Source organism: Nipponia nippon, unplaced genomic scaffold (genome assembly GCF_047370975.1).
Source record: "Nipponia nippon isolate SJK-2023a ecotype South Korea unplaced genomic scaffold, ASM4737097v1 scaffold_1, whole genome shotgun sequence".
NCBI classification, from domain to species: Eukaryota; Metazoa; Chordata; class Aves; order Pelecaniformes; family Threskiornithidae; genus Nipponia; species Nipponia nippon.
This window is the reverse complement of record NW_028262290.1, coordinates 111,100,744-111,118,277: the sequence shown is the minus strand read 5'-3', so window position 1 is coordinate 111,118,277 and position 17,534 is coordinate 111,100,744. Positions and strand designations below refer to the sequence as shown.

The window sequence follows — 17,534 nt, the reverse complement described above, 5'->3', positions numbered from 1 at the left end:
TAATTGTTATATCCTCATTGGTGTTTTTTCTGATTTTCGTCAGCATCGGTGCTAATTTGATCCCTTGCTCTTCTCCGTTGGCTGGTTGTCAGAGAAACTCAGAAATGATTCAGCTCAGTGTTTTGAAGAGCCTTCTTTATAGCAGGACGTTAAGTTATTAGGACCTTTAAGTTAATAGCACTGCCTGCCCAGTCTGAGTTCTAGTTTGCTTGTACTGGGTCATCTGTCTGCAGCTTGAAATGCCAGGCTGATTTGGCTCAGTATGAGTTACCAAAAAGGTAGTCAGTATTACAAAGCTCACCTTTGGAAATTGTACCACTACATCACTTAAAGCCAAAGAGTAGAGAGGGGAAAACGGACAGAAATAATGAGACAAATCCCGCTCTGATGATTTCTACTGAAAACAGAAATAGGACCTCGTTTAGAATTAAATTCTAAATAGCACTCTTAAAACCTCATATTTGAGTACTCAGATTTTCCAGACAGCTATATCTTATGATTTTTGGAAGGTGTAAGAACTATTTGTCATTTCTGCTTCAGTAATGCCTGGAGGCCTATATCAGGATCAGACTGTGGTCATGTGTGTTGTTTTTCAAAAGAAATGTTTTCATTGCATTCTTTTACTTTAAAAGTGAAACAAAAAAACAATGCTTACAATCCCAAAATTGGAAGAAATTGTGTGAACTATTGTGTAAGAAGGAAAAAGGGTAAGGAAACATAGCTTGGATTCAGGCTTTTGAGAGATTATTATAAATGTTGAGAAAAATATTGTTTAAAAAAATAGCTCTGCAGTGCCCTTTAAAATCAGTAAGCGTCTATTTTAATTCCCATATAAGTAGTAACTGGCTGCTGTCTGTATATATACTTAAATGTTGCTTGCTGTATAAGACCTTGTTTGCTTAATTTCAACCTAACTGAATTTTTATGGCTGTGCTATAAACCTCTTGAAAATAGTGGCTTAAATGGAAATGCTGACACAACATTAATTACACTGGCTCCAGTGTGATACTGTGATTAAAGTTTATTTATTTTGTGTGTGCATGTCTGTGTGTGTGTAATTTCATTGTTGAAAAACTAATGGAAAACTAATGTGGCAATGGAGAATGTGATTCTGTGCCTGATATTTTATTTTTCAACAGCAAGGAACAGTTTCAATGCCAGTTTACAATACCAGAGAATTTATTTTTAATTGAGGTATAGTTTAGGTATTTAAAATTTTAGAAATTTGGGAAAGTGACAAGTTTCCCACTTTAAAGCTGTTCATTGCTCTTCCAGGAGTTTTTAAATGGCTTTTTGGGTGGTGAGGATAGATGTATATTGCATTGACATTAGAAAACAAAGTAAAGGGTTTCATTTCCCTGCAGCATATGTTCTTGGAGATGATCGGGAGAAAACTCTCATCTCTAAAAATAAAGGTATGCAATCCAAAGTTAACATTCATTGCACTATTGAATATGAAGTAACAGCTATAAAAGTCTTTTTGGTAAATCGTATGCCCAACCGATACTTTTAGATTACAAATCTATGTAGTACATCTAGTCAATTAGGAAATGAACGGTGCAAATATCATATGAGCAGAAGAAGAGTAAGTGAGAGAGGGATCCTGTCTCCAGCCTATTTCTTTGGACAGTGAGCCGAGATTGAAGAGGCCTTGGTTGCAGTCTGTTCCCAGCAGTTTATACTTCTCACATTAAGCAACAACTGGATAAAAACATGACATGGTCTGGAGAGCAGAACTAGGCTGTCCTGCTACCTGAGTGAATGTTGAGAGTAATACACTCTAACGCCAAATGTAGATATCCCTGTTTGATGCTGTGATTTTGTGTTAACTTTGCTGCCTCTTTCAGTAAAGTGCATTCAGAGCACATTTAATGGTTCTTGTCTGCTTTGCTCTTGGATCAGTTAGGCAAAGTCATTTTTTCTGCACTCTCACTTGAGTGGAACTTGAAGGTTGATCACAAAAATTGTCTAATAGATCGTGGGTCCTGTAGAAGTGAATGGTCTCCCTGGTTGGTAGTCTGTGCTGTGCTTTCCTTGACATCAGTGCTGGTGTTCTGCCTCATCTCAGAGACCAACGTAATCATTCCCAGTCTTACCGTAAACACCTTTCCCACAAGCTTATGGCATCCAGTCAAACTTCTCTTCTCTGCAAGAGAATTATTGCAGATATTCTTAGTACTGATGTGTCTGGTAGACTGCGATAGCTGCGAAGTTGCAGGATAGTACGTCCTGCAACATGGCAGCGAAGAGAGTGACAAGTAGTGCGGATTGAGAAGACCAGAGGGAAAAAATGAAATCTTTGTGTGGAATGCCCCCTTCTTCAGTTTGCTCAGTGAGAGCATTCAGCATACATTAACCCAGTCCATGAAATTTACATTTTTTATTTTTACTGTTTGCTTTCACTGGAAGAGAGTGCAAAGTAGGCAAATAGTTTCGAAGTGTGTGGTCTTTATGATTTATATGTATTGCTCAGAACTACTGCTGACCAAACTTCTTGGTCTTGTTCCCATTTGTTACAGTAATTAAATATTAAGTTGTTATGAAAGGATCGTGCCCTTCCCTTGAAAGAAAAAAGAATGTGGCTACTCTGTGGTTCTGTGGCACATCTGACATTTTATTCAAACCAACGTGTAAAGGTAGAGAAATGATGTGCCAAGTTTATCCGATCTGGAAGGAATGTAACCATTCTGGATCTGAAGCAAACCTGAGGATCCTCTACTCTTTAATATATTTGGGAACCAGAGTTTGATAGGGTTGGAGAGAGAGAAAAAAATCAACATATACTATAGATACATTTGGTTGGCAGGAGAAGAGAGCCTGTGTACAGGTCAGTCAAATCCTGAATATATCACCTTCTTAATTGCAGCCTTTAATCTACATTAAGACTAGAGAATGCTTGTCCTTAAATGACCTTTGCATTGAATAGAATATTACACTGGAAACTGCAAAGTGTAATTGAAGACAAATTATGCAATAAATTAAAAGTAACATTGTAATTTTTCTGTGGTTCCAAGCCTGCAAGACACCAGCTTTTCTCTTCGACCACACCCATTAATACCAGGGAAGCACTTCAAGCAGATACACGGAGACCTACGTATGGGCACATAGTGTTTTACTGAGTAATTATTCACCGATTCTGTCAGTGAGTGAAGAGACTGCTGTAAATGGGAAGATGGAGGGGAAACGAAGGAGTGGCATATGGAAATTAATCTCTGTTTAGAAAACGTTGGTGATGTTTTTCAAAGCTTTGTTTGAAAATATTGGTTGAGCTTTTTCTGGTTTTATGTTTGCAGACTTCTCAAGTAGGTATCTTTGTTCTGCACTGTCCAAAAAAGATTGCACTGGTCCCAAAGATTCATTCAGCCTTCACACAAAGCTGCTTGCTCCCATGCCAAACTTGGGAAGGAGCTCAGAGGAGTGTTCTCCCTTAATGCCATCTGAGAGCACTCCCTGTTGTGCTGACAAACATGTAGCTTACAGAAATACTGTATCTAGCCTTTATAAAAGGATAGCATCTTTCCAAAACCTTAAGCAAGCTGTTTCATGATGCCAGGTGGAGCGATCAGCCTGTTGTTCTGTAAAACCAACAGCAGTTAGAAGGCATTGAAAAGTTACTACCCGTTAAGCCCTGCTCCAGAACTCACCAATACATAGGGACTGTCTGCAGGCTCTCAGCTGTTCCCTTCATGAGCCATCATTGGATGCTTTTAGAGATGCTACTGTTCAACTTTATGAATCAAAAGGCAGTGCTCTCTTGCAAGATACTTCAAATCTGAGGGTATCTAACATCAGGTATTCCCAGTGAAAAAGGATTGTAAGTATCTTTACAGATCCCAACTGTTATTCACATAGGAACAACAGATAAGAAAACTCATAAAGGCGGCTGCCCTTTTACCAAACCTAATGTAGTGCAAATCTTCCTCCAAGGGGAGGTCTGGAAGCTTTCAAATATTTTGACCACTGACTGCCATTGTCAGTAAAGGGGCCAATAGTGTAACTGGTAATGAAAATAATCAGTAGCTTGTTCAGATAATTACAAGTTATTAATCTCTCCTAGATATGGAATAATCCTCCAATTTCAAAAACCCAATGCTTTGTTCTGTTGGTCTCTCCAAGTATTGTTTGGCCTCCAAATTCTTCTTCCTGAGAAGTCTCTGAAGAAGAGACATCTAGTTTCTGCCTGGATGGCATTTGCATCCTTTGCATTTGACCTTGACAGTTCTTGTGGTACTGGGAACTTGCCTACTTACGGTGATGGCTGGAGGCTATGTTTCAGTGTGTGCTGGATTTGATCTGCCAATAGCTTTTGAGACTAGACCATGAAGTGCTCTCACTGTGCCCTCCCTCAACAGTGCTGATTTAGATTCAGATTTTTGAGATGGAATGAAAACTGGCTGGCATGTCGTGCTCAAAGGGTTGTGATCAGTGGCATGACGTCCAGCTGGAGGCCAGTCACTAGTGGCATCCCCAGGGGTACGCCAGGCCAGTACCGTTGAACATGGTCATTAGTGACCTGGATGATGGACAGAGTACACCCTCAGCAAGTTTGCGGAATATACAAAACTGGGCAGAGTGGCTGATATACCAGGTGGTTGTGCTGCCATTCAGAGGGACCTTGACGGGCTGGAGAAATAGGCCAACAGGAACCTAATGAAATTCAGTAAAGGAAAATACGAAGTCCTGTGCATGGTAGGGAATAACCTCATGCAGCGGTACAGACTGGGGGCTGACTGGCTGGAAAGCAGCTTTGCAGAAAAGGACCTGAAGGTCCTGGTGGACAAAAAATGGAACATGAGCCAGCAGTGTGCCCCTGTGACAAAGAGAGCATCCTGGTTTGTATTAGGAGGAGCATTGCCAGCAGGTTGACGGAGGTGATCCTTCCCCTCTGCTCAGCACTGGTGAGGACGAATAACCAGTAGATCCAGTTATAAGTCCGCAACTGGGTCCACTTATGGGGTTTGCAGGACAAGGATGCGCACATACTGGAGAAGGTCCAGTGAAGGTCCATGAAAATAATTATGGGCTTGGAGCATCTCTCACATGAGGAGAGGCTGAGCGAGCTGTGACTGTTTATCCTGGAGGAGCAGAGAGGAGGCTCAAGGAGATCTTATGAATGTGTATAAATACCTGATGGAGGGGAGTAAAGCATCACCATGCGCAGCTGCAGATGTTCTGGTTGTTTTGATTTCTGTGGTTTGGATTCAAATACTGAAAACTGACCTGGACTTTTGATCATTTTATTGGAATTAGCATATCTTTTAATTGGTCCCTTACATTTTAAAGCTTTATTTGTGGAATCAACATGCAATTTGAAATATCTGTGATGTTTATGTATGATTGATGATTGCCATAGCATATATAGGCTTAAAATTCATAAAGCAGGCAATAAATACAAGAGATTGATGGTCTTTCATTAACACCATCCAAGCTGGCAAATTTTGAAAGGCTGTTGACTTAGAGCAGTGCAAAGACTGGCTGGTTTGGCCTCACATTATCTCAGCAAGTCTTTGTCCGCTCTGATAATAAACTAAGGTTAAGTTTGGCCTGCGTCTTTGTATAGCATTTTTGGAGAATACTTGTAAACCACTTTGAACATTTCTGAAGGTGGACAGAGTTTATATTCCGTGTGTTTAAGGAGGTTAAAAAGTTTCAGTACACAAAGTATCTCAGTTATACACAGTGTTCTAGGATCAAATTCAGAAAAATGCTGAGTCTTAACAAGGTCCTGTACCATCCATTAGTCAGCGTGAGATGTTGATGCATGCACACTGAACCTTGGGATCTGGCTTTGAACACACGTATGTTGATGTCACGTACTATATATTGTTCAGTGTAAATTTACGGATTACCTTCCTAGAAACCCCCAAGCTTTTTACACCATACTGAAAAGCTATGCCTTTGGATGCTCCGCAATCTCTCTCTGCCTTTCCCATGAATAAGACGTGGACTAATTTTTTTGTCTGGTTTTTGTTTCTTGTCTTCATCGAGCAATGTCCTGTTGCTCAGGGTATCACATGGGAGTAGCAGGTTAAATCATGCTCGTGCTCTCAAGAATCTTATCAGAAGACCTCATTCTTCAGAAAAAGGGGAAGGGAAAAAGGACTTTTGCCTTGTGTGTGTCGTGCCTTTTATTGCACTAATGTGAAATGATTCGATGTGATGGACAGCAGTTTATCAAAACAAAATCTCATTAAAATCTGTCTGCACTTTGCCCTTACTCTCCTTTGTATAATAAGATTGTGGAGCTTTCTGTGGCCAGACGGTAACCTGTGGTAACCTGTAGTGTGCGTACATTTATTGGTGATGAATAAAACCATTGTTATCACCCTTAAATGTTGGCATCAATATTGTGCTAATAACATTTGGAATTTTCTGCTTTATCAGCAGCAATGACTGGCAAATAATCAGCTGTTTTGTAACGGGAAGCTTAAAATAGCAGCCGAAGACATTTGAGTTAAGTTCCATGGAAAAAGACACTGCTGCATTTATTATGATACCATTTTTGTTGTGTAAGGATGACATGATTGTTGTTTTAGCTTTTTAGACATACAGTGCAATTAAGAATAATCAGTTTTCCCACACATTCCGCAAAGCAACTGAAGCACAAATGCTAATAACCAGGCCCTTAAATGTAGAGTGACTTCCGCTGCTGCATGGGCAGCCCACGGGTACAGATACGTGTTTCATAGTGGTACGCAGCTATTGTGTGATTGCAGTCTTCTCGCAGAGATGCGAGTCTCAAAAGAAGTTGCTGATAAATAGTAAACTCTTTAAGATTTGCCCATACTACCAATTTAAATATATTGTGGAGTGCGGAGGAAGGGGATCTGTGTATATGACATATATTGTAGGCTTTGCAATCTGTAACAGGCATCCAGACTAGAAGTTTAAAAGAATGTGTAAAAGAATTTCTAATTTGTGTTTACTGGAAGTAGTAGGTGGTCGCACCAATAAAAACTATATTGTATTACATATGCACCCAGATACGTGTAGTGTTTAGCCCATAATTTGTGTGAAATGTGTGTGGCTGGTTTTAGAATTCAGAGCATCAGCAAAGAGAGGTCAGGATTTTGGCAGGGTGTTCAGAAAACAGATCTTGCCTGTAACTAAAGGTAGTAAGTTTACTCTGACAGTTTTAGTTCATCATTATTCCTACTAAAAGCCATTTATTTGCAGGGGCAGGGGGAGAAGTGTCTTACATATTCTCAGAGCAGGCTCTGTCATGATTGTTTTAGACAGAAATCTGCATGAACACCTCTATCTAAAAAATGTTTATGCACTCATATACAACTTTCTTTTCTGTATTCTTTTCCCCAAATTTTCTGTGCTCATTGCTTTCCTCAGCGTGAGTATGCAGTACCTTTATATTATGCATGCTTCTAGACTTTTACTGTATTGGGGTCAAGTCAGTGGGACTTTTTTTGCATGCTTGGGACTAAATGTTTGCTGAATTTCATCTTTGCTTGTGAAGAATCTTAGACTGAAGTGCTTAATTAAATGTGTGAAAAATAAATTGCTAAACTTTATCACTGACCAATACTATTTACCAGGAAATTAAACATAGCTAGAGCAAACAAGTGATGTCCTAATTATGATGTACGGTTACTTGCATTTCAATGGACGTAGTTTTTCACATAGAATTTTAAAGCTTCGACTATACCAAGTGGTAAAAGAGTCTTAGTGTGGATGTAGTTGTAACTGTATGAAAGATTGCAAGTTGGAATAGCACATTCCTCTTTGTGGAGAAGAATAAGCTACAGTGGCATAAGAAGAGTTTTTATTTTAAAGTGTTCTCACACCAGGGCTTATATTTGTGTGTTATTTTATGAAAATTTTTAGTAAGAATTCACACTGTTAGATCAGGACATGATAGCTTGTAAAAAAAAAAATTCTGAGAATAGAAGATGAGTTTTTCTCTCTGCAAGAAAGTATTACAAGGCCTCATCACCATTAGTGCACCAGCCTGTGCTGGCCTCGTGCACTGAAGTCAAACTAATAGCAAAAGAATTTTTCCCAAATATGGTTGTAACACGTATGACTGAAACCGCAGTTACACACCCTTGTAGAAGGAAGAGGTGTGGAGGAAAGGGGAATCTGTTTGCATTATCCAATTTTAGAAGATGCCCTGAGACAATGGTAAAAATCAAGGATGATGCCGATTACAGATTTTCTTTTTTCCAGTGAAAACCTAAGTGGAGATTATTTAGACTGAAATGAAAGCTGTTATGTCCTACCCAGTTAAATGTTCTGTTCACCATGAAATGTGCCAGTCAGGCCACTGTAATGAAGTCAAAAGAAAAAAAGAAATCCTCAAAGCCGGAAAAGTCGTCTCATTTTCTCCAGGAGCTCCATCTTGAGACCACTGACCAAGGAGATAGCTTAATCTCCAGCTGAAGAGCTGGAAAGATGCAGCCTATCCCTTTCATCCCCATGAGAGTCCCTAACTTGTCATTGCTATTTGGCAATATTTTTTTTTTTTGCGTATTTGGTTAGGGTCTGTGACACCTCAGTGCAACTGTCTGCTCTCCGTCAGGCTAGGAATGAAGCTGAATAAATAACTCCTGGCAAGTAAGTGTTATCCTGGTAAATTCTTCTCAGTCCCTGTGAGCGTGGGACATATTTGCAAAGTTTCAGGATGCCTCAAGACGCATTTTCAGCAAGTAACATGTTAATCAAGATAACTTCTCAAGTCTAGAAAAACCAAAAGGTCTGCATCCACCCTTGTGGATAACTTTGAGCCACTTTTATAGAACTAGAGATTGGATCTGAATGGAACCATTTAAGGAAGTAATTTGAACATTATTTACAAAGTTTTCACTTAAAAGATGTGCAAATATTTTATAGTTTAGTTACAGTTTATCACCTATCTTTGTTCTTCCAGGCTTTTAAGACCAAGGATGGCTACATCGTGGTGGGAGCTGGAAATGATCAGCAGTTTGTCACTGTGTGCAAGGTAATGATATGTTAGGCAACAGCACAGAAATGTGTAATAGTTTCCATTCTGACTAGGAAAATAATTACTGATTGCTTCTTAATTCCCCTTTTTTGTGAAAATAAGTAGCAACTATAAATTCTAAGCCTGAGGTTCTGGCTGGTAGCTTAGGGGACTGATACGGGTTCTGTGCTTTGCCTCTGTATTCAGAACACCCCAATTCCCAAACTTGTGGGTGCTGAACCCCTTTGAAGTCTGTGCAGCTGCACAGCTAATTAACTAAAATAAGAACAAGCTAACAACCTTCCAGTTCTGGAATGGTGAATGTCACGGAATTCACACTGGTGCCTTTTTCAGGAAGAAATGTGACACTATTTCTCCATAAAATACATAGCCGATGGATGGTTCTTGTGCCACTTTAATCAGTAGCTGAGTGCGTAGTCCTTTCGAACACTGGTTTGTGCTGGTCTGTGCTCACAGAGAAACTTGCGGACTTCTTAGAAAAGAAATATTACAGGACTGTGGGCTGACTTTGGAGTGGTGCAGAGCTATGATGCTGAAGAACAAATCTTCAAACAGGACTGCTGCATTCAAAATCTGTTATCTTCATTATTTAGAACTGAAGGAACACGACTCTGGCAATTCTGTTTTCACAGAGGGTAGCTTGGAAAGCTGTAAAATAGTTTTGGATTTTTCACATACTCTTTGCCTGTTGTTTTAATACCTGGAGTTGCTTTTCCCTGGACAGTGAATACATTTTAAAAGAGAAGGAGTGGTTGTAGGGAAACAATTATTCTTAAATAAAGTGTAGCAACATTCCAAACAAAAGACCCCAGTAACACGTAAGCTGGGACAAAGGAAGTTTTGCATATAGCATTAGACAGCTTTTTTAAAAATGGGAGTTCTACCTTTTTCCTGCCATTATGGTTTTTCTCGGGGAAGTTGGATATTTAGCCTAAATTAATCACGCTCTAAATGAGCTGGCAGCCTCAGGAAATTGAGCATTATTTTCCTTCATTTGTTGCTGTCAGACATTTCACATTTCTGTGGATGTTCACAACTAATAAATGGAATATATAGTATGAAGGCAGTGCAGCTGTAATTCTCTCTTAGGGCAGTTTGGGCTACATATACCCACCGTGCTATCTGGAGGTGTCTGGTTTCATTTGCTTGAATTGGCTCTCTATTGAGAGAGGTAGCAAGTTAACCTCTTCAAAGTTTTCTCAGTGGGTTTTCTTCATACAGGGGTCCAACCACAGTAGCGTGGTCATTATCTTAACATGAATGAAGACTAATGACTGAATAAGTGTCCACCTGCCACAACTCAGTTTTTTTCAAAGACTCATTGTCTCATGAAGGAAATCTTTGCAGGAAGTCCCAGGACATAGCCGTGAATGTCTTCTTGGTCCTTTATCGCCTGAAGAATTACATACCAAATACTGGTCTTCCTGCCATCCTTGAGTAAGGCAGAGCTGAAGATCTCACTCAGTAGGTTCTGACACCATGGCGTGAGCTAGAAGGCACTAAAAATTCAGACCATGCATTGACCTCACTTCAGAGCGCAGCTGAGAGACTGTGTGACTTGTTGCTACATACTCCCTCTGTAATCCGTAAGGAGTGAATGGTACCCCAGAAGATGAGGCAATGTTTCTATGATTTGTGTTACCTCAGAGTCCATAGGATTAAGTGAGATGAATATTGGCCCTAGCCTGCATGCTGATGGTTTTTTGTTTCATCCTTATAAAGGTGTTCTGGTATTTCTAGAATTGAAAGTAGGAGGTACAGAACACAGAAAAATGGTGATTGCTCGCATTTCAAAGGGATTAAAAAAAACAGAAAAAATAGTTCAAGTTTTGGGTAATGATTAGATTTTTCTATAAACCGGTTATCATATTTGTTTTTAAAAAGAATGGTCTTTTTACCCTTATTGAGTTATTGTAGGTATGGATTTGGGCTGTTAAATTGCCCAGAAACTGAGTGATGTGGAAGTCACTGGAATGCTGTGAAACCCGTTAGAGGTATGCTCTGTGCTACGTCGAAGGTGATTTGGAACTTAAAACACCATAAAGTGGGAGAGCCAATAAAGGAAGAGGACTTTATTACAGGAAGGCCCGCAACACCCTAGTGAACCTTTAGTAAATACAGAGACCACTAATTCAAACATTGGAATTGCTATTAAAGAACCTTTCTGAGATGAGCTGGTGCTAAAAATACGGGCTGTATGGAAGCTGTTGCCCTGAAGACACATACTCTAGAGATGTAACAGCTGGCTCAAGCTGTAAACAATTGCAAACATTCTGCTTCAACCGTATCTTTTCAGGCAAACAGAAAGAAAAAAACTGGAATAATTCACTGTGATATTTTCAAAATCAATGACAACTAACTGTAGCTTGTTTGGGGACTTGGATAATTGCAGAAAAACTTTGTAACACTGCTGGCTGAAGTGCCATAGTGGTCAAGTGTTACAAAAGCACATCCTGATGTGTACTGCTTTGGTCTAAATAGGAATACTGAGCAAGCGTCTTCAGAAGACTGAGCTTTTGTGTACAGCAAAGGAGAGTACAAGCAGGTTTGCTAGTGTTGGGAGACAAAACGCAGAGAGCATAAACTCTGAATGTGCATCTTAGATCTTGAAGGAGGCCTAGAACTGGAGAACAGCAGTTTCATTCCAAGTGGTCACAGTGAAATAGAGAAAATAACATTGGCAGCGCGATGCAGAAAGATGAATGGCACATTAATGAATAACTTCTCAAATGTGCATTTGTTAGTCACAAAAAAATTGAGAAGAACATATATAGACACACAGCTTTACAACAGATGGACATTAAGTTAAAGCTAAAGTCAGTAACGTTAATTAAAACAGTAGAGTGAGCAACTCCATATGATCATTTTTCATACAACTCATCAAATGGAACCATAGTTTTCTGATTAATTTCTTGTTTTTTTAAACTCTCAGAAATAAGTATTCACTGTCATTTACTTTGAACAACCTTGCATGACTTTTTTCTCTAAAGCAATGATTTGTAACTCCAAAATAGCAGTATTAAAAAGAGTAGATAACTTTAAGGGGGTACCAATATTATTGTTAAACTTTCAGATAGCAAAAGAAGAACATTTTCTAAAGCTAGATTATGATATGTTATGACTTTCATAAATTAGATTGTGTAAACATAGAAGGAAAAGAAAATACGCTGTGAATTGTGTTGATGGAAGATAATAGATTGAAGTTCTCTGTTACCTTGCAGATAAAAATCTGCAGAAAAGTTATGTAACACGGTCACTGTTCTAACATAACTTACTGGTACCTTAGTTTCCATGCTTAGTTTTGTCACTCTAGGTGACAGCTATGTCAAAGGTTTGAATATCTCTGTTTTGGATATCTCTAAAAGATATATCTGCTAAAAGAATACCTATTTTGCTGGTGGTTTTACATCATCCACAGCTATTCACTTGGAAGGGAAGCCATATCCTTATTCACACTAGCAAAGTGAGGAGTCGTTAAATGATAGTGGCCTTGGTCTGAACCAATCTCAGGGGAATTAGTAGAATTTTAGGTTTGAGGCAAATACCAGAGAGATTGACTCCAATCTATGTATCACTTACATGTGGTAGTACATAGGCATATGGATTCAAGGAGCGACTGAACATGTTAGTAAAACAAAAATCCATTGAGGATTGCTAAATGCATAGAAAACAGCTCCAACTCAAAAATGCCCTAATATAAAGATGGCTGGAGTTTGGCTGAATAGTAGGGAAGTATCATATGTACTGGCCCTGTTCTTAAGCTCTTCCTAAGCATCAGCACTCAGCCACAGGCAGAGGTAGGACAATGGGCTGTAGGGACTTCAGCTTTGGGCCACTACTGGTTTTTTGTAAGCCATATTGGAAATAGCCCTGTAAAAAAATGTAGCATGCTTAGAATAATTGTAAGACTCATCATAAGTAAAATTGATCTTGAGTGTGTCTTAGTGAGAAAAAAATCCATGAAGAATACACAACAGTCTCTTTCTTTGTAAGTTTCTATTCTGCCTTCCTCTGTAGCTGATGTTATTGGGATATTTTTTATTAAATTTGGAAAGCACAACTCATTCTGTTCATTTATGTTCTATATAAATACATTGTGGCATGAATAGATAAATTCTATAGTAAGTATTGATTGTCCACACAGGTACTTTGTCTCATAAATGCCTCTACCAAATTCTAAGACTCATTCTCCACATTTAATTCCCTTTATAGTATAATTCACATTGTCTTTGCATGATGGTTAAATTTCTAGTGTGCCAGGTGGGAGTTACATATAGAAGATATATTTCTCCTTTCTTGGAGGTTATACCACCAATTTTCTTTATTAATTCTTTTGGAAGAAATCATAAAGAAAAACTATGACATTTCAATAGAAAAACACCTTTTCATTTTTTTTGCCTTTTTGACAGAAATTACTGAAGTGGAAAGAAATATTCTTAGACATAGCTTTTCTCAGTATAGCATATGAAGTACAGTCATATTTCTTATTCTGTGACATATAACTTAGTGCAGGATAATCCCGCAGATCTCTCCAACCTCACGGTAATAACTTACAGAATTCTACAATATGAATTTCTCCTAGCTAATGGTGAAAGCTATCAACTAAGATTTGGATCTTCAGTTTAATTTCTGTCTTTTTCTGTACTTATTATGTAACATTAACCAGGAGGTATTATCTTTTCTTAATTTCCTAATCTATATTAAAAGATTAATGAGAAGTAGGGATTTTTGGAAAACTATCTTAAACCAGTAATGAACTTCCTTAGCTATATAAATATCTCCTGCCAAGCACATTTCTTATTCCCCTTTATTTTTACTTAGATCCTGAATTTGCCTGAAGTTAGTAAGGATTCCAGATACAAAACTAATACACTCAGAGTCCAGAACAGAAAAGAACTTATTGACATATTGTCAACCCGGTAAGTTAAAAGGGAAGAAATGACATTTAACCTGTTAATGCAAATAGTCGTGTATAAGAAGCTGTCATCATGTGGAAATTTTACTTTACTCTGTTGAGATACTTTTTTTTTTCTAAAAGAAGTATTGAGAACACTTAGATGTTAAATACACTGCCTTTTGCACACAGAGTATGGTGTGGACTAGCAAGAAGCCAGACCACATATTTAAGTTTTCAGTAACCATTTTAACTTATTTTTAACCATTAACTTGAATTTTAGTGAAACAACCAGTGCTTTCTGCTTTCCTGGATGAATGTAACTCCTGGAAATAAAATGCTTGGAGCACCGTTTGCTTTTGCTGTGACTGGAATTTTAAAGTTTTTACTGAGAGTTGCTGTATCCAAGGGAGTTCCACTTGATGCTACTCCCTTACTGCTGGTTCTATATTGTGTTACCCCACGCCCCAGATTCTCCCTGGGTCAATCCTTTTGAAATCAAAAGGATATGTGCTTAATATTCTACGTGGGAATCATCCTATTAAATACTTTAATTAAAAATTATTTAAGAGGAAGCTCAGGAACCCTTTATTTGAGAGGTTAAAATAGCTTAGTTATATTCCTCATTCTGTTTGAGAAGGCCTTATTTCTGTGGAGTGCTCTTCTGTTCAATAGAGAGGATGATAAATTTATATAACATAAGAAAAAAACTAATCTGTAAAGCTACCCAAAGCTGGCTTCAGCAGCACTTCATACTTCGGGGGACGAGCAGAAGAGGCGGTATATCTACTGTTGTCAATGATTCAAGAAGTCACACTATCGTCTTGACACTTGGCCTGCATGAGTCTTTGTCAACAAATGTGTAACAATTATCATTCAGGCAATTTTGGTTGTTTTTTTTTTTTTTTAGGAGCATTAGGTCAAAAGCATCCCCTTTTCATTCCATCCGAGAAAAGAGTTTCAGTAGCACACCCCTCCCCCTCCTCTCAACCCCACACATTTTTTGGGACATTGAGAACCAGAATCACCTTGCATTAAAGCCTGTAGAGAGAGTGATTTTGCCTCTTTGTATTGCACTTGCACTTTTATCTCTCTCTGTCCTGACCATTTTCAGGTATTTTGCCCCCAATGAAATACTGAAGTACTAGGTGACTTTGCATTTTCAAATAATTATGGTACAACTGTTCATGATGAACTTCTGGAACTCGTCTTTACTTGCCTTCCTGTAACAAATGTATTGTGAAATCACAGAGGAACCCACTCTTCTTATAAGTTTTAATCCCTTGAAAGGGAATAGTTATCTTTTGACCTACTTTTGAGCTCTGTCATTTTTGACACTTAATGTTAGTTTCAAAGTTGATTCATGTTGACTTATTACTTGGAGTTTATTTCATTTAATATGGCATTTATCTGATGTACTCTGGTACCATATGAGAGTGCTATTTTGCCATCCACAGATCAATTACTTAATAGCTTGTTGCTTGTGTTTAATTTTGAATGCAGGGGGGTGTTTATGGGCAACATCTGAATAAGAAGATGAAGTTCAAGGAACAGTTGTTCTTTGAATGAATCGCCAGAATTCTAATTTGTTTTTATATCTGTAGCTATTAGTTCATCAGATTACCTCATTGCTCTTTCAATTACTGCTTTATGTCTTTTTTGTCAGAGTTTATGTTCTGTTTTATTAGCAGCATTAAGGCTGAATTTCTGTGTAATTTATATGCAGGTATGTGACTGTATACATACTTTTGGAGTAGGTGTTTCCAATAGCATTCTGTTATGTGATATTATTCTGAATTCATCTGGCATTCAGTTTTAAAACACTGACTATAACAAACACCTTTGGCATTCTAGTGGAGGTTGAATGTGTTTCCATACACATTCCATGGTAACTTTGCTTTTATTCACTAATGCACAGTTGTTTGTAAAATTATATGTGGTTCATTTTTGAAGTTACTTAGAGAATTAAATAAATAGTTTCTCAGTCCTGAAAAATGTCAACCCTTGAGAAATGAAGGGAAATGACAAAATAGTAATGGCAGAATTTAACTGAAAAATACCTTAATTAAATCACTGATTGCTTGATAGCATTGCAGCTTCCAGCACATGGAAAATATAAACCTAAGGTGCATTAGCTGGAAAGAAACACCTGCAGACCCTCCTGTTCACTCATTATATGTACACTGCTATCCACCTCACAATGAATTTGTGGAGACATGAGCTGGAGCAGCTTAGAAGAGTTGTGATTTTCTTGACATGAGTTCTACTACAGTCACTTCTGTTGAGATGAGTCCCTCCTTTGTGTGGTGGAAGGCAAAAAGGAACATGAAAGTCCTTTAAGGATTTAGTCAGGCCATGTCTCGTTTTGGTGCTGTGCCAGGCAGGTTGCATACAACTTGAGGCAAAGCAGCTTTTTCCAGTGATGTTGCAATGGAAAAAGTCAGCAAACTTGTTTGGCGTGCCAGGCTGAGCAGTAAACAGCAGGTAAAAATTTGATCTATGTATAGGAATCTGGTGATTCCTAAATGTTCCTTCTCTTTTGTACATGCTTGGAAACATAAATGGGAACTATGGTCCTGTAGTGGAATCCTTTGAGAGTGTTGCTGCTGACAAGGCCAGTGAAAAGATTCACAGATATGGTCTATGTCTCAGGATCTCAACAGTAATTGCAGTGACTAGAAGCACGTGAGAGGAAACACGTAGTTGTGTTTCCTTTCCCCCAGCTTCTTTTGCTGCCATTTTCAGTTTATACATCCTTCCTGTTCCACTAAGTCATTGATATTTTAAGCACCGTTTGTATGGCAGATACTTGGTACTCTGCAGGTGCTTGCATAATATCACTGCTGTTGCACAGTACATATATGCATACTTTTTTTCCAAGCTGTTGATGCTGTTATAATCTTACTGAGCTGGGGTCCCACCAGAGCCTAGAGCAGACTTTCATTGACCTATCTAACCTGTCCCCTTCCTCCTATCTCTTTTGAACTGTTTCCAGAGGTATGACTTACCTTCTGTTTTCCTGTTTTTCTTAATTTTCAAAATGGACTAACTGCAATTAATGTCTAACTTCTGAGCACTTAGCAAGCCTCCTTCTTTTAAGGAAAAGGATTTCCCAGGTTTTATTTAGGAATAGGAGGAGATGTTCAGACCTACTCAGAGGGTCAGGAACTCCCTGAAGTCTTGAGCATTTAATTCGCTGCATGTGTGGAGCTGAAATTTTTAAAAACATCTGAACTCTGAATACCAAGGAGACAGTTGATGCCTTTCATTTGCTAGGGTAAATGTTAAGCAATTCAGACTCCGGCCACAGTTTCATTCTAGATGTGTGCACAAAGGAAACATTGGTACAGTCAGTCAATGTTAAGGAATGCTGTTTTTTTTTAAAAAAGGCTGTATCTTGGGAATTCTTAACTCAAATGACCTCTCATTTAGATCAATAATTGTACTCACCACCTGCAGTAACCACGCCAGATTTCAAGGCAGTTCGATAAGCATGGGGATTATATAGCACTTAGAAGAAATTGACCTTTAAACAGAAGACTTTTCAGAAAGGTGTGAAATGACCTATTCATCACAGTCGGATGTCTTGAGCTGAGTGAGAATACAAGATGGAGATGAATATGGCTTGAGACATAAATGTAGCTTGAAACAACAGCTCTGAGAGGTGTGAATTGCTCCATTCAT

General features: G+C 38.5%; 1 protein-coding gene across 6 annotated transcripts in view; it reads left to right on the top strand.

Annotated features, from left to right (window-relative positions):
- The window catches only part of SUGCT (succinyl-CoA:glutarate-CoA transferase), a 338,027-nt gene that overhangs the window by 114,383 nt on the left and 206,110 nt on the right, over positions 1-17,534 (top strand). For all 6 annotated transcript variants that reach the window (XM_087737833.1, XM_087737823.1, XM_087737866.1 and 3 more), the window contains 2 exons: positions 8,882-8,953; positions 13,778-13,875. In XM_087737833.1, the coding sequence (XP_087593959.1) occupies positions 8,882-8,953; positions 13,778-13,875 (170 nt within the window). The remainder of the gene's footprint in view (positions 1-8,881; positions 8,954-13,777; positions 13,876-17,534) is intronic.